This window comes from Periplaneta americana, chromosome 17, assembly GCF_040183065.1.
Source record: "Periplaneta americana isolate PAMFEO1 chromosome 17, P.americana_PAMFEO1_priV1, whole genome shotgun sequence".
NCBI classification, from domain to species: domain Eukaryota; kingdom Metazoa; phylum Arthropoda; class Insecta; order Blattodea; family Blattidae; genus Periplaneta; species Periplaneta americana.
Genome location: NC_091133.1, coordinates 5,101,072 through 5,125,995, shown reverse-complemented (window position 1 = coordinate 5,125,995; position 24,924 = coordinate 5,101,072). Strand labels below are relative to the sequence as shown.

Genomic DNA, 24,924 nt, shown 5'->3' with positions numbered 1-24,924 from the left:
TTCAAGGTTAAAGAAAATATTGAATAAATGAAATAACAGAAATCATCTACCCCTTTCTCATAATGCCAATGCCTTCCTTTTAAAAAAGATAACTTGTATTATCTGGCTGTGTTAAGTTGAACAAACAATTATCCACTTACAGATTGGTAGTAGTGAAGACTTCATGGCCACGACAAAGAACGATGGTTGTGACGAAGACGCTTCCACGGGTAACCGAACCAAAGAGATACCTCGCTTTAAAAGTTAAAGTCCAATAATGCTCCTACACCCAATGAGTGAGAACTTCTAAGTCCTAGTTATATAATGTAGACTTGTAATTTGTAACTACAAAAATATTTACAATAAAGTCTAAGTGTGAAAATCAACACTTAGATGCTATGATGCGATGCGTTGGAGAACTTGAGAGTGTATAGCGCCCTCGCCTACTCTACTCCTGACTTCCTATCTCTTGAACAAAATCTTCTTGCTTGTGCCCCGCTCCAATGGTCTCTAAGCCCTTCAGCCCGTCATTTTATATGATTTTCAAATACTAAAACCCGCCGAACAACGCCCCGGCGTCCCCTCTCTGATTGGGTAGAAAATACAAAGGAAGCGTCTACGTTTATGAGAAAGGGTTTACAATTGGTTAAGTAAAAGTGTTCAAGCCGACACGTGTGACCGTATTTAGAAAATACACGACCAGATGGGTCAAGGTTCACATACCACATTTATCAGGATGATATGGCTTCCTTTAAGGCTTGGCTCATCTTGTGGTCGTGAGAAGGCATCTTCAACAATACCACAAGGGCCGGACAATACACAGGATGGAGCTTCCTCGTTACTCCTTATCTATCTTAGTCATAAACTTATGAATCTCTTTTGAATATAATCTTCCAGAGGAATTTCGATGCACGTGTGTGCCGTGAGAAAGATTAAAGGTTCTGGGTACACGTGTGGATCATGGGAAGGCTGGAGCATCACAATTTCAATTGATTTCTGTCATATCAGCAATAAAAAATAAGCCATCAAAATGATTTCTTTGGTTCCATGGACACCATCTAAACATTATTACAGATAATTTTGCAACAAAACAGAATTATAATATAAATTATATAAATTCAAAAATATCTAAGAAAGTAGAGCTGATAAAGCCTAGCGAAACAGGCAACTCCACTTTAAATATGGCGTCATTTGGGTTAAAAAACACACAAATCCATGACTTAGATTCAGAGATGGACAACTCCACTTTTTAAACTTAAATTGCGACATGAATATTAAATTTAACCACATTTTGTAACTTAAAAAATGCGTCTATGACCCATGAGAATGTTAAAAAAATGTTCGTAAAACTGTGATATTGGTTTCCAAGGATCTAGTTTTTCGCCTCTCCTGTAGAAAAAGTAAAAATGGAATTGTCCAACTTAGATAGGCCTACCAAGCACATTTACTTTCGTAAATTTCCAGTGTGGGAATTCCGTCATAATTTGATAAGATGATCCCTGTACTCTTTACGGGTCGTAGTGACAAAGTTTTTCGTGTTGCAATCACGAATAGTTTTCCACAGTTTCTAGTTTTAATAGGGATTAGTTGCAATTACTTCATGCATTACTATTCAGTCATCATTAATGTTGAAACGTGACTTTCCTGCGCCAGTCTCCTCACGATAAACAAATGTGATTACCGTATCATAGTGGGGGTCACGATTTCTCGTAACGATACTGTGACGCATGCGTTAAACAACGGTAATGTGACTTTACAATTTACCGTAGCTCAACGAAAACTAGTGTGGCAACAACTCTCTAATATAAAGTTTAACTGTAAACGCTTTCTTCTTCGACGTATAATGTCCAAATTTGTTTAAGTGTAGTTTTATGAACGATTGATTTGAACTGTTACGAAATGAACCATTCCGAATTATGGGAGCAGGAAAGATTGAATAGACTTAAAAATAGCGTGACGAAAAATTTAGTAGCTGAAGTGTGACTTAAATAATTCCCAATTCCCACCTTCTATCTCGACCATTTCAGCATCTATATCTACTGTGGCGTCATAGCCCCTTCACGGCCCTTTTGATCCTGGCGCTTGGGCGATATGTAGGGCAATAAAGTCTTGGTTCATAGACCGGTAGGAGATTCGTTTGGTGAAAGTGTTACGTTGTTGAAAGGTGGGTTGCAATTTTTTACATTTAAGAAATATTAAAGATATAAGTGTATATATTATAAGTAAACATTGGCTTTAGTCTTGAATATTCTACATTTATTACGGTATATGTATTACATCACAACCGGTACAGATATTTTAGTCGTTTAACCAGTATCTCCTAAGAAATATTAACTTGAACTGTAATATCAAAACGAGATTTAGATCTGTTTACTACGTGGTCAGTCATTCATTTTCCTATTGCCACTTGCAACGGACTCCTGACGAATATTCACACGTTTATCACTGGGATTGTGGCGCTGGAAATCAGTTTTGAACACTTTTGTCACAGCCGCGACACATTTAAATTTTTATTGTACAATATACATGCAATTATCACTACAATGACACACTAATTCTTGCAGATAACACAGAATCAACTTAGGATACGTAATTATCAGAGTTGCACACTTTCACTTCCCTTCCACTAGATGACTCTGACTTCCAGCAGACGATATGTTATAGATGTAGCAGGGATGCCAATATTGGCAAACGAAATGAAACTAATGTGAGGAATGTTACAACAGGTGTGCTAAACGTGAGGAATGTACGTTAGGTTAGGTTATGTGTGTAAGATTATATGAATGATTACCACAGTTGGCGACACTGCAATCATTCTCCCACTTCTCCTCGAATTACGTCAAAACGACAAAATACAGTCGCCTTCTTCATTTAGCAGGACGATTTTCTTCTATAAGTAAGGTACCTATTTAGGGCTGCTTGGATGGGACCACAGCTCTCCCAGTGATCACATCGAGTTTCTACTACTCCACATTACAAAACTAAGGTATTTTATGTGTTTGTTTTTAATTCTCAATACTGACAATACCAAAAGGAAGATTCATCTACTATATTTATTTTATTGTGATAACTTCTTTCCTAGCGGGCTATTGGCTATTTTGGATCATATTTCACTTGTGGGTGATAGTCGTCAAAACAGTTGTAGACTGGTAATATTTAAGTAGTTTAAACACAGGTAAGTTATATGTCTATAAATTAATTTATTATTGCACGAAAGTCATATTCTTCCTTCAAAATCATTCAACATTTTTTAAAACTAAAACAAGCTCAAAGGCTTATATTAATACGTCATTCTTTTGTGAAATGCATATGTCACTTTCATTCTTCTGTCTTTTAGTATTGCCGCATTAGTAGAATACGCTTATTATTGCTCTATATTTATATAGGTAGTCGGGAAAACTCTAGGCCTATTTACACAGAGCCAGTATCATTTAGATCAGTCCTTTTCTCCGCTAAATGGTGGAACGAGTTCAATAGTAACCCATTTGATGTATAAGTAAGTATTCACTATATTTGTACAATTTCTCAAATCTTTACTTTCATCATTCAACAAACTGTGCATGCCCAACCATATCAAGGGAGTAGAGCTGGTATAAAACGTAAGGAATTTGTAAATGCGTAATATTAACGACTAAATAAGAGTTCTAGATGAAAGTACAGTACCTTAAATGGTAATCACCATCAACTTCCAATTATCTTGAAGATAAATTCTGACACGTGAAAAGATAAAAGTTTATAATAGTTAAAGCATTGCATTGAAAGTATCATCCATGATCACATGTCTAACAGATTAGCCATATCCATGTTAAAATCTGTAACAAGTAGAAGAGAATAAGCACCTGGATCGCCACAGTCTATTGGGAACGTCCACCAGATGGAAATACAGTTGCTCCATGCAATTCAAATGAGAGTTATAACGTGACTTCATATGCAGTAGCTAGATGGCAGCGTAGTAAAATTTATAGAAGTTGTTGCCGTCAAAGCCTATAAGGCTGAGCAGTCTGTTATATGTAATCTGGTGTATCATACATGTGAACACACGCACGCACGCATACACACACACGTGGGTGGACGAGTATCTCCTCTTCGGTACATCGATGACTTAAGTTTGTTATCACAGCTCCCAATATCTTCCATCTATTGGTCGAGAATGCAATTGGATTCTCTCTCTCTCTTTCTCTCTCTCTCTCTCATTCACACACACACAAACAAACATACATACACACACACTCACGATTGTTTGTTGGTTCCATAGAGCAATGGGATCTTATGTTGTGCACTATGAGTTTGCATAATCCATTTCATAACTACTTTTCCACGTATATGCGAATGACTTTTGTTTCTGTATATTGCTGGTATTTGTTCAGAATAAATTCTGAATGTTCAACAAAACGTGTTTCAGTACTCTAAATATGGCTCTCCCAACATCTTATATCCTGCAGATCAATGATATTCTCTTTCAGTTGAGATGGATGTGATAAAGATGGAACCCGACATCAGCCCATTGCCTGTCCAATCAAGTGATACAGAAGAGAAGAAGCCCTTATCAGAGGTAAATTGAAAGTGACAATCAGGTATCTCTTTCCTACGTTCGAAATGCAAGTACTGTAAACTGTAACACAATAACTATACATCTTTCACTTTACAATTAGCAGGCTGGAATAGGCCTGCACTAACAGGACAGGCCAACAGTAGCTTGTGCTGCTCACAAGTTACATTCTTATGTTACACATAATATTTTGAGAGTTGGTCAGATTTGCTGGTTTAGGGCCCTTACACATGAGAACTTCTGGCCCCCAAGCTCGACTGCAAAAGGCAGCTGGTCTGCCAGCAACATGAGCGACTCTTCGACGGCAGAAGCAGTCAACATGAGCAACTCTGCTGTCGACACGGGTGATGCGTGTCATGATACTGCAAGACGTATGTTATTATTCACTCGCATTATAATAATGGATGTCGAGCAGGAACTACTTTTATTACTTCTTCCCCCATCATCGAAAGAGGCTTGCTAAACATATGGAACACATCCGATTCTTATGCAACGAGCGCAGTTTGGCCATTTTCACTGCCTTTTCACGAGTTTCGAGCCCGTGGAGATAATTTTTTAATATCATTCGAAAATCTGTTGGAAAAAGACACAGCTGACCGAGGAAAGTTTTTTCTACATCTTCTGAAACATCTGTGAGAAGGAAACCTAGGAACACACTGCAGTCTGGAAACTAGGAGGAACAGATGAGCACGAGAAATCAGGGAAAGAGAGATGCTGCTGGTCTTGGCAAGGAAATTACAGATAATACACCAAGGCGTGCCATAAAAGTAAAAAAGTAAAACCTACGTGTGAGGAGCCAAAAAGCTTATTCCACTAACTCCTTATTAAGTTTTGGCTCTTGTTACAAAACAAATATGTTACTTTTACCTCTTGCACAAAGTTAGATCAAGACCTGTTAGATAGGAGAACAGTTATTAAATTTGTCTAAATTCAGCCCAATAATGGGGTAATTTCTTTTACACAAATGTAATGAGAAGTGTTATACAAAACAACTATGTCACCTGCTACACTGTATAAATTTTGATGAGAATCTATTATTTAGAAGAGTTGATAATTTTGTCTAAATTCACCGCCTATAATTGGGTAGTTTCTTTTGCAGAAATATGATGGTAGTTCGTGTAAAAAAGAAATATGTTACTTGCAGCTACTGGAAAAAGTTTCATGATAATCTGTTAGATAAGAAAAGAAGTTATTATGTCCAGCTATATTTACATTTTGGACCACTGTGTGTTGCTGACCTTGACATTTGCAGTCAGCCATGTGAAAGCATAAAACGCTGTCACCAGTGGTGGGAAGCGACTGTTTGAGAGTGACAGCAGTTGCTCTGCTGTCGGGTTGAGCACTCATGCGAAAAGCAAACGTTGTTTTCCATTGAAATGCATTGCTGACTGCATTCACACGACAAGCAGTCCATAGCGATGACATTTTGCAGTCGACCTTGGCAGCTAAAAATTGCTCGTGTGTAAAGGCTCTACAACTGTGCTTTAGTAAGCTTCAAACGAAATATTTTCTTATAAATCTTGCTAATTGGTAACCTGTTCTATATTAATGATTATAAATAGAGTCATCTGTTTGGGAAGACAAAAGAAGAATTCTTGAATATGATAACTGTTGTAATTTTATTCTTAAAGGGTAAGAGTTTTGTCCACATTCGATCTGAATGTGGCACTATCGCATAGGCCTACATGAAACAGTTTGTATCATAAAGTTTCTATCTACCGTGCAAGGTGTAACATTTCCTAGCTTCCTTTTCCTATTAATAATACAAGAAATTGGAAAAATCATATCAAAGAAATAACCCACAAAAAACTTAGCTCAGCATGCTTCGCAATTAGGTTGTTACAACAATTTCTAAACAGCAGTATCTTAAAGACAATATATTTTGCCTATTTTCATTCCATTATGTCCTACAGAATAATATTTTGGGAAAATTCTGTAGATAGTACAAATATATTCTTATTACAAAAAAGAGCCATTAGAATAATAGTTGGAGCAAAGGCTAGAGAATCATGTAGATTATTAAAAAAAAAATTAGAGTTTCTAACCTTAACAAATCAATACATATACTCTACAATAAATTTTCTCTTATGTAATAAAGAAAATTTTCCAATTAACTCAGCCATACATAGTATAAATACCTGCAGAAGGAATGATTTTCATACGCCATCATCAAATTTATCATGCTTTCGAAGGGGAGTATGATACATGGCGATAAAAATGTTCAATAGTCTTCCTGAAGACATTAAGAATCATAGCCAAAACCCTGCATTATTTAAGGCAAAACTAAAAAATTACTTAATATCTCACACTTTCTATTCTGTAGATGAATTCTTGACATTTCACAGTACTGTGTAAATATTATAATACTATTAAATGGTAAACAAATTACATTGTATAAAATATTTTGTTATTAAGGTATTAATTCTGTACATATTTCATATTTGCATTTTATATGTATTGTATTTTATTGTTAAACGTAAGAATTGGACATGTTCTTTATTCTATGCTATATAGCAAATGTAAGAATATTATGGAACGAATAAATCTATCTATATCTATCTATCTATCTATCTATCTATCTATCTATCTATCTATCTATCTATCTATCTATCTATCTATCTATCTATCTATCTATCTGTCTGTCTATCTATCTACCTCTCTGTCTGTCTATCTATCTATCTATCTATCTATCTATCTATCTATCTATCTATCTATCTATCTATCTATCTATCTATCTATCTATCTATCTATCTATCTATCTATCTATCTATCTATCTATCTATCTATCTATCTATCTACCTATCTACCTATCTGTCTGTCTGTCTGTCTGTCCATCTGGCTATCTATCTGTCTGTCTGTCTGTCTGTCTGTCCGTCGGTCTGTCCGTCCGTCCGTCCGTCCTTCCATCCATCCGTCCGTCCGTCTGTCTGTCTGTCTGTCTGTCTGTCTGTCTATCCTCCTACCTATCTACCTACTACCTACCTATCTTAGATCCATGCATTATTGTATAATGTAGATAAACTGTATATGATTTAGCGACATGCATTTTAAATAGCATCCAGAGTCATGGGAAACAATGCTGCACAGCTGTTTCAAAGACTCTTATGTTGATGTAAAGAATATCTTTTTGATGTTCTTAAAAGTAATATGTATTTCCAATGTCCTTCACTCTTCTTGAATTCTGAAAATACTCTGGTTGTAATAGATTAGAAGGTTAGAAGGACATAGTCACTCGATTGTTCTGTACCAGTGTGTTTCTTTGGTATGTCGCATCTATTCATTAGAATTCATAAACACATAATCTACCGCTTCTATTGGCAAGGACAGCGAAGAGTTGAAGGCATAGATCAGAGATCTCTGTGCCACGACTTGTCATGAAGTGCACCGCAGCTTCATTGAATGTTGCAATGATGTGCCACAAATTAGTCATATTTCTCGCCTTGTATTTGAGCACTAATAACACTTGATGGAATTTTTTCAGTCTAAATGCAGTATGTAAATTCACTTTTGGGGGAGTGCTGAGTGCCAAGTTGAATATGAAACATTATAATCTCTGTATAGAACACATGTGTAATGTGAATTGCACGCCAATACAGATTCGGCTGTAATTTATTCAATCTCGCAAGTGAAGTATTACTTTTTTTCTGATGTAGCTGCTTTTAAAATCTGCCTTCCATTTTCCTTCAATTTTTGCATAATTTCTACCCTTTGCTGCAAGTAGTGTTGAAGCACTGGCATGCAGACCCAGAATGCAAGTGTAACACTTGTGATCAGCTTCTGTGACATTGTTATATATTACTCACTCAGAATGTCTTTTTGTTCTGCAGGAAGGGAATTTATTGGATCTGCAGGTGGCTAGGATAAAGGAGGAATGCGTGGACGGCAGCTACGATTACACATCAGAGATGAAATTTGAAGAAATTACATTGCCCAATAATTTCCCCGTGGTGAAGTGTGAAGCGGAGGTGAGTGGAGCTCATTGGTGTGCTGGCTCTTCTTCCCAGTGTTTAACTTGTATTCCGTTGGTCACAGAAGCTTTCTGAGCACATCTGTGTTGACAGCGAATTTTTATATTTATTACTTATTTCCTTGTTGCAAAATAGTCTTAATTTAATGTGTGATATGGCTGTTTGGTTATGAAGAAAATTCTCTCAATTATAATGCAGTTATTTTGGCGGGGTTTCAGATCTTGGTAAGTAGCCTTAAGCGCCTAATATTACCATCTTGAATATCTCCTAATGATCGATAATCTGTATGCTTCCCCACAAAATTAAAGGCTAGATTTAGACTCACACATTTAACATACGCGATGTTTGTGAAAAGTATAGGAAGGTGTGTTTTCACCACAATAATTATTTACGATAAAAGTTTTAAAAGTGTCATTTTATTTCGTGAGTAGAAATTCCTGTGAAACAAGGCTGTAGGTCGAGTGTAGCAACCCACGAATATACTTAAACTTCCCCAGATGGATTGACTCACAACTAAATAGTTCACATCTCGATTGATAAACGGAGACATACTAGTATAGTAGACATTCGAACTTTCAGAGGGACAGACTGTAATTCTGACAATTATTTGGTAATTGGAGAATTAAGAGAAAGAGTATCAGTAGCCAAGCGAGTAGAGCAACAAGTTAATATAGTAGATTCAATATTCTGGAATTAAAGGTCTAGGAAACTAAGCAACATTATCAGGTCGAAATTTCAAATAGGTTTGCCGCTTTTGGAAGTCCTGAAGAAGTTGAGGAAGAATTAGATGTTAATAGCATGTAGGAAAATATCAGAGATAGTATCAAAACTGCAGCTGAGCAGAGCATAGGTTATTATGAAAGTGAGAAAAAGAAACTGGTTTGATGAAGATTGTTGCATTGTAATAGAAAGAAGTTAACAGGCAAAATTGGAATTTTTACAGGATCCAGTTGAGAATAGAGATAATTATTTCAATGAAAGACGGAGAGGAAATCGTATACTTAGGAATAAACAGAGAGGTTACTTGAAGGAAAAACTAAATGAGGTAGAAACGAATAGTAGGAATAAAAACATTCGAGATTTATATAAGGTATAAAGGAATTTAAGAACGTATATCAGGCAAGGGTAAACGTGATCAAGGATGAGAATAGTGATTTGCTTGCAGTCTCTCATTCAATCCTAAGAAGTAGGAATGACTACTTTGGGCAACAACTAAATGAACATAGGCTAAGTAGAAATGATGAGGACGAAATTCAAATACAAACTGTTTAGCCATTTATACCTGAACTCAAACTTTCTGAGGTCGAAATTGCGATAGAAAATCTGAAAAAGTATAAGTGCCCAGGTATCAATCAAATTCCAGCAGAATTAATACAAGGGGGTGGAAACGCATTATCTAGCGAAATTTATAAGCCTGTACTTGCTATTTGGAAAAAGGAAAGTATACTATAACAATTGAAGGAGTCCATAATTGTAGGCTGCCTTTTTTTAAGAAGGGGGACTAGACCAACAGTAGTAACTTCTGAGGAATATCACTTTCGTTGACGTCGTATAAAATTTTGTCCAATATTCTTTTGAGAAGATTAACTCCATATGTAGATGAAATTATTGGGGATCATCAGTACGGTTTTAGGTGTAATAGATCAGCTATTGATCAGAATTTTTGTATTCGACAGATATTGGAGGAAAAAATGGGAATATATGGGTATAGTACATCAGTTATTCATAGATTTCAAAAAGGCACATGACTCGGTTAAGAGAGAAGTTTTATATAATATTCTTATTTGATTAATTAAAATGTGTCTTGGTGAAATTTACTGCAGAGTCTGTATAGGCCAGTTTATATCCTATGCTTTTCCAATTGACAGCAGGATAAAGCAAGGAGATGCACTAGCACCCTTACTTTTTAATTTCGCTCTAGAATATTCTATTAGGAAAGTTCAGGATAACAGACAGGGTTTGGAATTGAATGGGTTGCATCAGCTTCTTGTCTATGCGGATGACGTGAATATGTTAGGAGAAAATCCAGAAACGATTAGGGAAAACATGGAAATTTTACTTGAAGCAAGTAAGACTATAGGTTTGGAAGTGCACCCCGAAAAGATGATGTATATGATTATGTCTTGTGACCAGAATGTTGTACGAAATAGAAATATAAAAATTGGAGATGTATTCTTCGAAGAGGTGGAAAAATTCAAATATCTTGGAGGAACAGTAACAAATATAAATGACACTCGGCAGGAAATTAAACGCTGAATAAATATGGAAAATGCCTGTTATTATCTGGTTGGGAAGCTTTTGGCATCTAGTCTGCTGTCAAAAAATCTGAAAGTTAGAATTTATAAAACAGTTATATTACCAGTAGACTTTACCATGGGCAGCATTGAAATGACGTCTTATATTATAATTCCGTATATAACAGAATTGAACGGAACGTAATAGTCAGTCAGCTTTGTTATCCCCTTGAACAACAAATAGCCATATTCCTATTCCTCACTGAAGCTATATCCTCACTTCCAAATATTCAGTAAACTGCTCGCCACTGAATGTTTACGTTCTGCAGGTAACGACTGACTAAATGGAATATAAGACCATGACAGGAGGTGGAGAAAGCAGGAATGGTAATGTTTGCACTCTACGGAGCGCATATTTGGCATTCCTTCCCTGTACAATACTCTGTTTGATAATTTTTTTAGACTCCTGCTAATGTGGTGGTTCCTTGCTGAAGGATAACATGTACACATCGAGCCTTACTGTGTAGCATTTCATAGAGGAATGTCATGGAGATGGTATTTGAAAATGCTGAATAGCTGATATGGTCCCAGTGTGTGGTGAATATAGGAAAAATACACTGGGCTGTATTAATTTGGAAGCTAAAAATTATCCTGAGAGACATCAACCATCTCAGCAAACCTTTGCGAATTTCTTCCATCAGAAGGGATACCGAATATACTGTGAATTTATTTCAACTCAACAATAGGATTTTATTGTTCCAACAATAATTCCTTTCTACAATTCACCTTAAACGCTCTCGTCAACAATAGGATTTTCACTCAACACAGTATTCGTTATAGCACTCCACTGACGGCAATGACAATTTACTTGGACTATTACGAACAACAATGAACTGTTAATCTTAACTAATATTTACAAAGCACTATTTACAAATCAGAACTGTCAGTTCTCAGTTCACAGTTCTTCTAGCTCAGCACTCGAGTTCACAGTATCTCGAACCACAGACCTTCAGAGACAGTTCACTGTACTCGAACTCAGGTCCCTCCAACTGCGGTCCACTGCACTCGAACTCAGGTCCCTCCAACTGCGGTCCACTGCACTCGAACTCAGGCCTTCGGATGCTGACACAGTTGCGGACGCACACTCGAGTCGAACTCCGGTACACAAGACTGGCTTGCTTGCTCTGGCTTACTTACTGAATGGCTGAATAAATTGAAACTGCCCATTAATCACACACTCACTGTCCGAGTTCCCTCGCGCTTCTTCTTTTATAACCTCAGCGACGTAGCCTGGAAAGTTCGAATTCCCGATTTTTCCACTTCGACGGACTTCTCGAAGAGTCGGGAGGGTCCGTCCCCCCTTCACTCCGCACGTAGCAGTTGCGCGCGCACACTCCCTCGCCGCGTAGGCCCTTTCCCCTCTCTTCTCTCCGCCGCGCGCCATCCCTCAGTGCTCCGTGGAGCCTGCGCGATCTTCTCTCTTGCGGGACGCTGGTCGTGAGTTCGAATCTCACGTCGCTGTCACAATACTGTATAATATTTTACAACTATTTTTGAAATTAAACAGTGACTGATATAGAGGGTGAAGTGAATGTTCTAATTGCAAATCCATTCACTATTTTTCGCGTGATCTCTACAGGAAGTGGCATTAGAAAGGTGTTCCACACATTCCTCTCGTTACAACTTCCTTGTGTGTCATGGACACTATTTTGTTCTGGTACGTCGGCCTGGGTAGCATAATCGGTATAGCACTGGCCTTCTGTGCTCGAGATTGTGAGTTCGATCCCGGCCCAGGTCGATGGAATTTAAGTGTGCTTAAATGCGACATGTTCATGGCAGTAGATATACTGGCAAGTAAAAGAACTCCTGTGGAACAAAATTCTGGCACACTGGTGATGCTGATATAACCTCGGCAGTTGCAAACGTCGTTAAATAAACCATAATTTGAAAAAAATTATTCTGGGGGCATTAAGATAAAATATGTTGTATGTACCTCTTTACTGGATGACTTAACATGCTGGCCTTCCTTGACTAATATGATATACTTATCTACTTTGGTTCATTGTCCCATTGTTCCTCTTACTCTTGTACTTGGACCTTTTTCTGTCACTTCTTGTCATTTTCTGCTCGGGTTTTATTCTGTCACTTTTATCACCCTGACCTGTCTGACCTCACTTTTTCTCACTCTTTTTGAATGCTACTTCGAAGACAGTTTGAATATCGCTCACATTCACTTTAGTTAATTTTCCTACTTTTGCCAACCCTCTTTCTCCTCTCTTTTACTTTCACTCATGGCCTCTTCCTTCTCACTTTCGTTCGTATTAATTCTTGTCCCTGTGTCCACATTCCTTACATTCTGATTTTTGTCATCTTCGTGTTTTCTTCTTTCTCCTCTCATCTCGGTGTCTACGTTCCACATGCTTAATATTTCTTCTAATTCTTCACTTTGCAATCCATTCCATCCCTTACGTTCTGATTTTAGCAGTTGCTCGTTCTCACAATATCTTCTAATGTATTTAGTTTATTGATCTTGTATACGTTCCTGGCCCTGGTCACATTCTGTTACTTCATTAATCTTGCGTCATCACTCTTTGCTACCAAACTTCTGTCCTGCTCTCACTCTTGCTTTGTGTCCATCATCTGTCTTGTTCCTGTAGACTGTCTTTGCCCTTCACTCTTTCCTGCATTGCCGCTGTTGTGCTTTGATGTCTCTTGGATTTCTTTATTTTTCTTTTACACATTTGTTTTCCCTAAGTTATTCTTCTTTTCACCTTGATCTTTGTTCTCTGCTGTTCTCTTTCTGCTTTTTTCTGCATCGTGTTCGTGTCTTCTTGGAAGTTGTTGGCCTCTTTTTCCACTTCAGTCCAAAAATCATACAGAAATCTACATCATAGACTTCCCTAATACTAATCCTAATTCAGTTTATCCTCGTATAGGGGAAAGGAACTGGCCACCGTACCCCATTATCTCCTGGCCTAGTTGTTTCATAAGTGGTGCCATGTTAGTATCGCCTGTGAGGTTCAGACCTGTCTTTGGACAGTTGACTAAACAACAACAACAGCAGCTTTACAAAATTCCCTTTATTCCTTGCTGCTTTCATAAATGGGAGTAGTAGCTTCCTTCTGTTTCTGATTTCATACGACATGTCCCTTTCTGCTCTCAAGTTTTTCCTTCCAATTTTCTTAAATTATTCAGGATTACTTAGCAATTCTCATATTCATAAATGTCACTAATATTGCCTATTGAAGTCTCTCTCTAGCCCAAGCAGTTCCCAAAGTGTGCTCCGCAGAGCCCTTGGGACTCCGCAATTGAGTCTCAGGAGCTCTGACCGCGGCAGTTATGAAAATGACAAAAATTTCTGCTTTCATCTAGTCTCTAGTGCGAAAAACGTAAACTACTTCCATCAAGCGAAAAGTACTTTCTCAGAAAGTAGTTTGATATCTTCTTGCTAGATAAAAGCAGCAATAATAGATCTACTAGAGTCATCAGCCATCAACCAGTGCTCAGTCAAAGGGGGATAATAACAGCCTTGCTTTCGAAGAAGATAGTGCAAATTCTTTGGGATTGAGTTCAGAATATGCTGCACATGATCCTGCTTCAGAGTTTACGATGCCTAGTGTAGAGTTACCGAAAAGAAGCAAAGAACTAAAATATTGTGATTCATATTTGGATATGGATTCACTGAGTTTGCTGATGGACGTCCACAGTGAAATGTAACAAAGTTTTGCCGAATAGTTCAATGTTACCTGCCAAGCTTAGACAGCAATTCGAAACTCATCCTGACTTCACAAATAAAACTGTGGCGCGAAATTCGAAAACAGTGCCACAATACATTGATGTAGCCTGATGTTAGACACAGTTTTAAACATCTTTTACCAAGGATGGATCGTGACGAAATAAGTATGAATGGCAGAGGAGCGCTGTATTTATTGGAGTCTTATATGATTCATCTTTGGCAATATTATAAAAAATAAATTAAATCACCCATATATAATCGGGATAAGTAGGTGAAATATTGAATAATGGCAATGCCAACATGAATTGTCAGTATTACCAGTATTGTTTAAGGCCACAATAATATATATCTACTGTAATATTTAAAATAATCTATACTTTTGTAGTCCACACCTGTGGAGTAACGGTCAGAGCTTCTGGCTGCGAAACCAGGTGGCCCGGGTTCGAATCCCAGTTGGGGCAAGTTACCTGGTTGAGGTTTTTTCCGGGGTTTTCCCTCAACCCTTTACGAGCAAATGCTGGGTAACTTTCGATGCTGGACCCCGGACTCATTTCACCGGCATTATCACCTTCATATCATTCAGACGCTAAATAACCTAGATGTTGATATAGCGTCGTAAAATAACCCAATAAAAAAATCTATACTTTTGTCCTTTCAAGCAAAGGAAGGGAGGTATATGGTGCTTAGAAAATGTTTAGTGGTGAAATATGAGATCATCAAAATTCTGGAAACACTGATTTAAAACATAAGAAGAATAAATTTTTATCATCATAATCTATTAATTGTATAGCTGATGACCACCAGGTTAGAGGTCATTACAGACTTCTTAATCCAGGAGTAGTAGTAGTAGTAGTAGTAGTAGTAGGCCCAGTTGTAGTGATATAATAGAAGCCTAGTAGTAGTAATAGTAGGCCTAGGAATAGTGGTAACAATAGGCTTAGTAGGTAGTAGTAATAATAGGAGGTCTAGTATTGGTGCCATTAATAGTGGTGATGGTGGTAGTGATGGTAATAGTAGGCCTAGTAGTAGTGGTGGCAAGGCAAGTTGTGGTAGTTGTGGTGGTAATAAATTGGTTGCCATCGACTATACTTTCAACAATAAACCAGAAGTACATACTGTACCAAACGGGAACATATATGATGAAAGAGTAATGGAACAGAGAAAAATTCTCTCCAGCACCAGGATTTGAACCCCGGTTTTCAGCTCTACGTGCTGATGCTTTATCCACTAAGCCACACCGGATACCACCCCGGCGTCGGACAGATTCGTCACAGTTAAGTTCCAACTCTTGGGTTCCCTCTAGTGGCCGCCCTCTGCACTACGTCATAGATGTCTATGAACGTAGGACCAAAGTCCACATGTGTGCTGAGGTGCACTCGTTATGAGTGACTAGTTGGCCGGGATCCGACGGAACATATATGATTTCATTTATTCTGAAACAAAACAGTTTTATACAGATGCTTCTGAGGATTTTCTTGTGCACTTTGCTATTATAATCCAGTGTAATAAGATGGCACCTAACCCTTACATACATTGCTGAAATCAACCGAATAAACCTGATTAATGTGTTTCTGGAAAAACTTTATCCAAGAAATGTTCCGACATTCTGTAAACACATTCAAAGGAGATTCTGCATTTAGAACATTCTTCCAAATATTAAGAGATGCATGCTTTCCTGGGCATCCTACAATAGTAGGCTAATTAAGAACAATTATTTTCGGCACAGTATTTCACTATTTTCTTATTATTTCCTTTGAAGTGTACTTATATTTATTCATACTCCTCAAATAACCATGAACTGCTCGCAATCCCGGCAAAGCATCAACTCCCTTTAATGGCGGCCGAAGAGTAGTTCAAATTTGTACGCTACACTAGCGCCATTGGTGTGTCTAGTTATATATTACAAACTCTTTGAACTCATATTACTTAAAATTTAGTATTTAGAGCAACACACGTTCTTCTAGAACAAATTTAATTGCATGCAGAATCTGCAGGCTGTTTTTACACATTCTCATATCGTAATTGTAACACAAGTGGTCATATGAAACATTTTCCTGTTCATAATTTTTATTGGCAGAAATCATAGGGATAAATTGAAGTTCATTGTTTGCTATCAGTATTTCACAAAAATATGCGCATGTTAGCTTGGAGGATATAAAATATTTTAGAGCAAATCTACAAAAAATTCCTACTAAATGTGATATATAGAATGTTTAATAGAAAGGATGATTTAATTTTAAATGTTTGGGCCCACAATAGAATCTTCGGACATTTGGAGTTTTGTTAGATTTCCCGAAGTTAATGACTGAGTTAAGACATATTTGCTTACATTTTATTCTTGCAATGGTTGTTCAACTCTTAGTGTATTGGAAACGGAAGAACCTTCGAAATAAGAACTCCAAGGATTGCCTTTTGCTACTCAGTTTTCTATTTGGAGTAAGTAGGATTTAAATGCAGGTCTGTGTCATGAAAAATCGATGCACTTTACATGTAAACTTGCGCCATCTTTCTGTTCTTTTAGGAAGAGTTGTGTGATTTGGACACTGTAAAGGTCGAGTTGGACCTGGAAGTTTCGGCAGAAGACAATGAGATTTTGCCTGATAGGTGAGTGTTGTGTGAAAGTCTTCACATGGTAATTTCTTTCATTGCTTCATTAAAATTGTCACATATGACGTTAATTGGCAATCTCTTACGGCATAGAATGGCTTGTGAATATAATAACAACTAGCCATACCCATGTGCTTCACTGCACTTCTTAGAAATAAATGTTATTAATTTAAATATAAATACCTACAGTTATGTAATTACTTAGTCAATAACAGCTTTTATATGTTGTAAATCGTTTGCTCCTGAATCACTGAAATTTGAATTTAAAGCTATGAATTTAACTGTTATTATCAAGCAGTACTCCCTGGAGTTGTTCAGTTAATTTTACTTTCAAGATTGATACTATATTAGACCTAATAGACAATTGGTCTGGGTTTGAAATAAAATATACTTTTAAGAACTGAGGGCCCTTGCTCTCAGCTGGAAGAAGATTTCCAATTAAATGATAAGCCTATGCTTGAGCTTTAAATGATGACATAGAATTGACTTTATGTATTTCTTTTACACCAAACGATGGCACTTATACTGTCTTATATTATTTAAGAAGTGAGTTGATAATGGGTGTACTCCAATAAGTAGTTTTTAATTCGTTGTATGAGCTCTTGAATCACAGGAGGAACAATTTTTAGAACAGCAGAACATATCCTTTTGGCTCATTACCCCATTTTTTGTATTGTATTTATTGCATAGTTTATTCTTGTTATCAATTATAACACAATTCAAATGAGTATAGTCATTATTTGAACCATAAAATAATGGAATGCTAAGCTAACGTACTATTGCAGCATACACTCTCGTTCGTTAATTCTCTGAGAATGTTCAGCACTGTTTCCTCTTTGTCGAGCCTGTTACGTTCAAACTCTATTATTGCAAGTCGATGCTAGTTTCTCTTGGTCGAGTCTGCTGAAATGATAGCGTTGTTAGTTAGTTTATAAACGAATCTCCTGTTCTTTCTCACCGTTATTAAATCTCCGAATTTGTTTTACGTTGAGTCATAAGTGTTTCGGTATGACTGAGTCTTTTGTTTCGTCATTTTGAAGTACGTGCTATATAAAAACAATAGGGATATCTACCTAATGTTAACTTACAGAACATTTTTCAGAGCATAACTTAGTTGCAGTACACACTACAGCAACGATTATTCCTTGTCAAAAGCTACTGCATAACGAACTGGGTCATAGCGACCCAAAGGGCATACAGATGGAAGTTGGTGTTCCAATCGTACAGATAGGAACACAATACTGGCGTTGGTACGCAATTTGGAATCAGTTGGACATCTTGTGGGTGAAACCGGCCAGCATTGTTCGTCTGTACTTCCGGCGATTGCTGTGGAAGTTCGGGAGCGACTGCAGCGTCACCCCATAAGTCATTCAAATGTCTGTCGCAGGAGACCGGGTACTCGTACTCGATGTGTCAGAGAACTGCAAAGAAGGTTAGCTTAAAGCCGTATAGGTTGACGTCAGTATGAGCCAGGTAAGACTAAAAGAGTGGAATATTGTCGTTGGTCCCAGATGATACTGTCCATTTCATGGTTCACGGATGAGGCATGGTTTCACTTACGCGGACACACGCATTTGGACCGCACAACATCTACATGGTATTCATGAAATGCCATTGTGCCCATTATCAGTAGGGGGAATAGCGGATCCAATTATTTTATCAACGCATCAGTGAACACCTCACTGTACCTACGCATTTAATGGAATTCATTGAGCTACTGGATGATATTGATCTGCATCAAGGATACTTTCAACAGCACGGTGCCACTTATCATACGTCAAATGAGTCCATGGCGCTGATCCAAAGTTTGTTTGACGACAGCATCATCTCCAGGAACTTGTGGCCACCAGTATCACCGGACTTGACCTTACCAGACTTTTTCCTATGGAGTTAAGTGGAGGTAAGATTCTACGCTACACTCCCTCGGACTCTGAACGATCTGAAGGAGAACATCAACTCTAAATCAACGACATTGACAACACAATGCTCTAGTGAACGGCCAGAAACATGGAACGACGTGTTCAGCTGTGCCTTGAGGCGGATGGAGGGCATTTTCAGCACTCCCAGATATTCTGTACATTTAAGACGCAATACAACATTACTAGCATCTTTCTTGTTAAAATAAACACGTAATTAAAGTCATGAATTTTATATAAATCACTTTTCATACTCTGTCTAGTCTTACAGATCGATAGTAAGTGTTATAAGTGATATATCTACATACTCGCATAATATTCACAGAGCTGAAAATTGAACGAATTTTACAAAATATTCATAGTTATAGAACTCAATAGAAATATCATGTGGATAGAGTGAACAGCCTTAAGTTTCCCAAATGAATCTTATTATATGATAAAGAGTCCACACCTGTGGAGTAACGGTCAGCGCGTCTGGCCGCGAAACCAGGTGGCCCGGGTTCGAATCCCGGTCGGGGCAAGTTACCTGGTTGAGGTTTTTTCCGGGATTTTCCCTCAACCCAATACGAGCAAATGCTGGGTAACTTTCGGTGCTGGACCCCGAACTCATTTCACCAGGATTATCACCTTCGTATCATTCAGACGCTAAATAACCTAGATGTTGATACAGCGTCGTAAAATAGCCCAATTTATGACCAAGAGCTCATCGACTTCCTGGAAGGCCTAAAAGGAGATGGCTAGAGAGACCATAATGGTACAGTGAGACCCAATACTTGCATGTCGATGATGATTATTTCCGATAATTTTGTGACTAAAATGGCTATTCCTAGTCCGCATAATGTATAGGGAACAGTATTCTGTCCAGCTAGAATCTTACTAATGTTTTTCTTCAACAGTGCATACTGGTAATGTAATGTCAGTCATGTTACATCTACTAGTAACATAGTTGTGCAAAATTAAAATCTCCTGTTTGTAAAACGATTCTGATCCCGTAACCTGCTATAGAGGTTACTGTTGCAGTGTGTTTCCTTGTACAGGTGGGCCAGAAGCCACGATCGGTTATTGGTTATATTGAAATAAAACATTGTCGCAAGCGAAACTAATTAAAAACTATTCCTAGACTGAAGGGATATTTTCTCCTTCAGATACTGTTCATGACAAGAGTTTGTCACTTTGCCGATAGCGTGAGTGCATATTTATATTTGGTTAAAGGCAGATTTTTTCCCGCGCGCGTTTATTAATTGAGTGTTGTCGATGTGAAATGTTGTATGCAATGCGGATACAACGATAAGCTTATATACGATTGCGGAACGTCTCATTATTAGTGTGGGTTCGTGATAAACAACGAACTGGTGAAACATACGAAGAAATCAGACAAAACTTTTTTCATCACTTTAATAAATTAGCTCCAAGTGAAGCAAATCTCTGGAAACTGGAAAAGAAGATTTTCTCAATAGCCTCTGTATTGGACGCAAAAGCAGTGGAAGCCCTAAAATATGTCAACAAGATGTCAGGGACTGTCTGAATGCATCATTAGAAATCAACAAAGAAGCGATCGGCGGAAATGCAGATCCCAAGAACCTGATTGCGCCATAGGGTGAAAAATGCAGGTTATCTTGCATATAAGCCCACTGTCTTAAACGAATTAAGGGACAGGGATATGACGCTTCCTGCTTTTCCCACTTAGTGGTTCGGTGTAGAGCCTTGATGACTGACTGATGCGCGGTTTATCTTGTGTAGTGTTTATATGTGGGCCTAACATAACCCTCATTTCCATGAAGAACTCCCCTCATGCCATTATGTAGACCGGAGTTACCAGTGAGGTTATCATCGGACCTTATTTCTTCGAAACATCTGTGACTGGCGAAATGTTGCCTCAACGGCTGATTTCGGAACTTGACAGATTTGGTCTTAACACTGCCGTTCATCCACAGGATGGAACCCAGGGCATTTCTGCGCACCAGTTCGGAAATGGTTGAGCACAAGCTTTTCTTCGTGGGTTGGACGAGCTCTCATTTGGCCTCGAAGAAGCCCCTATCTCACGACGTGCGGCAGAGGACGGACACTGGAAAGTTTTCTTTTCTCAATCGTACAATCAGGGACTGGAATGCTTTACCTGCAGACTTACTAAAGGCTTTACCAACAACCAAAAACGTATTTAAAAATAGGCTTAAGGACCTTACTAATAGACGGTAATTATACACAGTATTTAAAGGGTGTAAATGATATGTTGTTATTGAAGTGTTGTATCAGTGAAGAATTATGTTGTGTCAGTGAAGTGTGTTGTATCAGTGAAGAAGTATGTCGTGTCAGTGAAGTGTGTTGTGTAAGTGAAACGTGTTCCTGTGAGTGAAGCTTTATAGTTTATAGTGGCAGTGCATAGTATTTGAACAGTGAAATGTTTTTGAAGTGTTAGTGAAATCAGGATAGAATCAGTGAAATGTGTCGTAGTTCCATTTCAGTGAGTGAGTTGACAGCGAAATGAGTGTAATTTGAAAGGTACTTGTGCAGATATGAACATATCATACTCGTGGGTTTTAGTTCGATCTTAGTTTTAAGATACAAATTAGATTTATTTCAAATGTTATTTTAAGTGATCGTTTCATTTAATTGAGTATATTCCCTGTTGTTGTTGTTATTATTATTATTATTATTATTATTATTATTATTATTATTATTATTATTATTAGTATTAGTATTATCATTAATTGTATTTTTAATTAATAAGTTTATTATTGTCATTATTGAGTGTAATTAGTTACCACTGCCACCGGGTATATACCCACTGCAGTGTGAATAAATACATACATACATACATACATACAGTCGACCTGGTTGGCACGTTGGTATAGCGCTGGCCTTCTATGCCCAAGGTTGCGGGTTCGATCCCGGGCCAGGTCGATGGCATTTAAGTGTGCTTAAATGCGACAGGCTCATGTCAGTAGATTTACTGGCATGTAAAAGAACTCCTGCGGGACAAAATTCCGGCACATCCGGCGACGCTGATATAACCTCTGCAGTTGCGAGCGTCGTTAAATAAAACATAACATTTTTACATACATACATACAACTGGCTTTGGTCCTACTTAAAAGAACATCTTGGAAAGATTCGGATGAAATCTGTTGAACAATTGAACAGAGAGATTCTTGAAATCTTCAGTAGGGTCACTCCCGAAATGCTCACGGGTGTAAGAGGACACACATGGCGACGCATCCAACTGTGCATGGAAAATATTGGCGGCATACAGAAATGTTAAGCGTTTGACAATGACACCAATAGGCCCACGTAAGTTGTTTTTTTTTTTTTCCATATTTCTATCCATTAATGGCGAGTTCAATAAATAGCGTTTTTAAGTAGCTTGTGGCATTTTAGTATATTATTATTTCATAAACTAACATACAACAAGCCACCAGTGTAGCTCAGTCGGCTAAGGCTTTTGCCTGCCGATCGAGAGTTGCACTCTGGCGCGGGTTACATTCCCGCTTGGGCTGATTACCTGATTGGGTTTTTTCCGAGGTTTTTCCCAACCGTAACACAAATGTCAGGTAATCTATGGCAAATACTCGGCCCCATCTGGTTATCACCAATTTCATCGACGCAAATAACATAGTTCATACAGCGTCCTTAATAACCAAGTAAAAAAAAACATACAACATACCCGATCGTGACTATTGGCCCACACTGTACAATTTTAGTTTGTGTAAATCCTAAATTGTTGTGACTTTTATATACTGATTATATATTTTATGTTAGTTTTGCAGACATACATGGCAGCAGTGAAATATCAGAATATGCGAGCTTTGCATCCGAAGACCATATCAGTAGTTGTGAGGCTGCAAACTATTCTGCTTCCTCGGAGAAAATCCTGAGGCTTCATGCAGAGGAAAAGCGATTTAAATGCGATGTCTGCGAAAAGAGTTTCTCTTATTTCACAAGTTTGAGAAGTCATATCTTGAAACATACAGCCGAAAAGCCTTTCAAATGCGATAGGTGTGGTGAGTGTTTTGTTGAACAGAGACATTTAAAATACCATGCAGTTCTGCATACGGAGGAGAAGAAACTCAAATGTGATGTTTGCGGAAAATGCTACATTAAACCTGGAGATCTAGAACGTCATACACTATTGCACACAGGAGAGAAATCCTTCCAATGCAATGTCTGTGGGAAGCGTTTTTTAAAAAATGGAAATCTAAAACGTCATTCCCTGCTGCACACGGGCGACAAACCATTCAAATGCGATGTCTGTGAGAGATGTTTCAGGGATTCTGGTAACCTAAATTTGCATAAACGTAAGCATACCGGCGAAAAACCATTCAAATGCAATGTCTGTGGAAAGGTTTTCTTTCAAAATAGAGATCTAAATCGCCATACACGATTGCACACTGGCGACAAACCATTCCAATGCAATGTCTGTGGAAAGCGGTTTTTTAAAAATGGAAATCTAAAACGTCATTTCCTTCTGCACACGGGCGACAAACCATTCAAATGCGATGTCTGTGAGAGAGGTTTCAGGGATTCTGGTAACCTAAAATTGCATAAACTTACGCATAGCGGCGAAAAACCATTCAAATGCAATGTCTGTGGAAAGGATTTCCTTCAAAATGGAGATCTCAATCGACATACACGATTGCACACGGGCGACAAACCATTCCAATGCAATGTCTGTGGAAAGCGTTTTTTAAAAAATGGTAATCTAAAACGTCATTCCCTTCTGCACACGGGCGACAAACCATTCCAGTGCGATATCTGTGGGAAATTTTTATCTGATTCTGGTTATCTAAAATTGCATAAACGTACGCATACCGGCGAAAAACCATTCAAATGCAATGTCTGTGGAAAGGATTTCTTTCAAAATGGAGATCTAAAACGTCATACACGATTGCACACGGGCGACAAACCATTCAAATGCGATGTCTGCGGAAAATGTTTTTCGGATTCTAGTAATCTCAAATACCATAAACATATGCATACCGGCGAGAAACCATTCAAATGTAATGACTGTGCAAAATGTTTCTCGCGGTCGAGTTCCTTAATAATTCATCAACGCTGTCACACAGGCGAGAAACAATGAAATGTAATGTCTGTGGAATGTGTTTCTCGCATTTGGGTTCCCTAACAAGACATCACCACCGAGAAACAACTCGAATGAGATATTTGTGGAAAACGTTTCTTTCATTCCAGTAATCGAAGAAGCCATGAACAGCAGCTTACGGAAGAGACGTCATTAAAATGCAATATTGGCTGCGTTGTTTAAGCAGTCATACATACCGATATAAGGGGAGAGAATATTCAAATGGGATCAATGTGCATAGTTTTTCTCGTAGTCGTGTCATTCAAGGAGGCATAATGCTTTGATGTCTCTGGAAAGTTGGTATAAAGATGCATGTACATGGTTCAATTTTCCATGTGTTTATGCATGCAGATTGGGGAAAATATTGAAATAATCAAGTTGAAAACGTTCAATTAAGCTGCATACAGATTTTGTGTCCACACGATGCGCCGTGTTCAACGCCATCTTCACTTCGTGTATATATATAAATAAATATAATGGGCCTGGTTGGTGCAGTTCATATAACGCTGGCCTTCTATGATCTGGGTTGCATGTTCTATCCTCAACCAGGTCGATGGCATTTAAATGTGCTTAAATGCGACAAGATCATGTTAGTACATTTACTGGGATGGAAAAGAACTCCTGCGGGATGAAATTCTGGCACATCAGCGACGCTGCTATAACCTCGGGAGTTGCGAGAATCGTTAAATAAAACAATATTTAACATTTATTAAATATTAAATATCAATCCCATACTTAGCCCTACTTGATTCGCAAAATTGTCGTTAAACGCGCCATAGGCGCTCTTTTTGCGTTAATTTTCAATAAAGTTAATCGTATTTGACACCATTTTCAACTTAAAATGTCCACCATAACCAAACAAT

At 37.9% G+C, this 24,924-nt stretch overlaps 1 protein-coding gene across 1 annotated transcript; it reads left to right on the top strand.

The window, feature by feature from the left end:
* Nucleotides 1-2,014: 2,014 nt before the first annotated feature.
* LOC138692699 (zinc finger protein 665-like) lies at nucleotides 2,015-24,079 on the top strand. Its single transcript, XM_069815831.1, has 5 exons — nucleotides 2,015-2,143; nucleotides 4,443-4,531; nucleotides 8,356-8,493; nucleotides 16,988-17,070; nucleotides 22,744-24,079. The coding sequence occupies exons 2-5, from the start codon at nucleotides 4,448-4,450 to the stop codon at nucleotides 24,059-24,061; spliced, it is 1,623 nt and encodes a 540-aa protein (XP_069671932.1). The 5' UTR covers nucleotides 2,015-2,143; nucleotides 4,443-4,447; the 3' UTR covers nucleotides 24,062-24,079.
* The last annotated feature ends 845 nt before the right edge of the window (nucleotides 24,080-24,924 follow it).

Coding starts and splice junctions, on each gene's coding strand:
- LOC138692699 (XM_069815831.1), top strand. CDS start 4,448: ATGGATGTGATAAAGATGGAACCCGACATCAGCCCATTGCCTGTCCAA. Junction 4,532..8,355: donor AGAAGAAGCCCTTATCAGAG/GTAAATTGAAAG, acceptor TTTGTTCTGCAG/GAAGGGAATTTATTGGATCT. Junction 8,494..16,987: donor TGGTGAAGTGTGAAGCGGAG/GTGAGTGGAGCT, acceptor CTGTTCTTTTAG/GAAGAGTTGTGTGATTTGGA.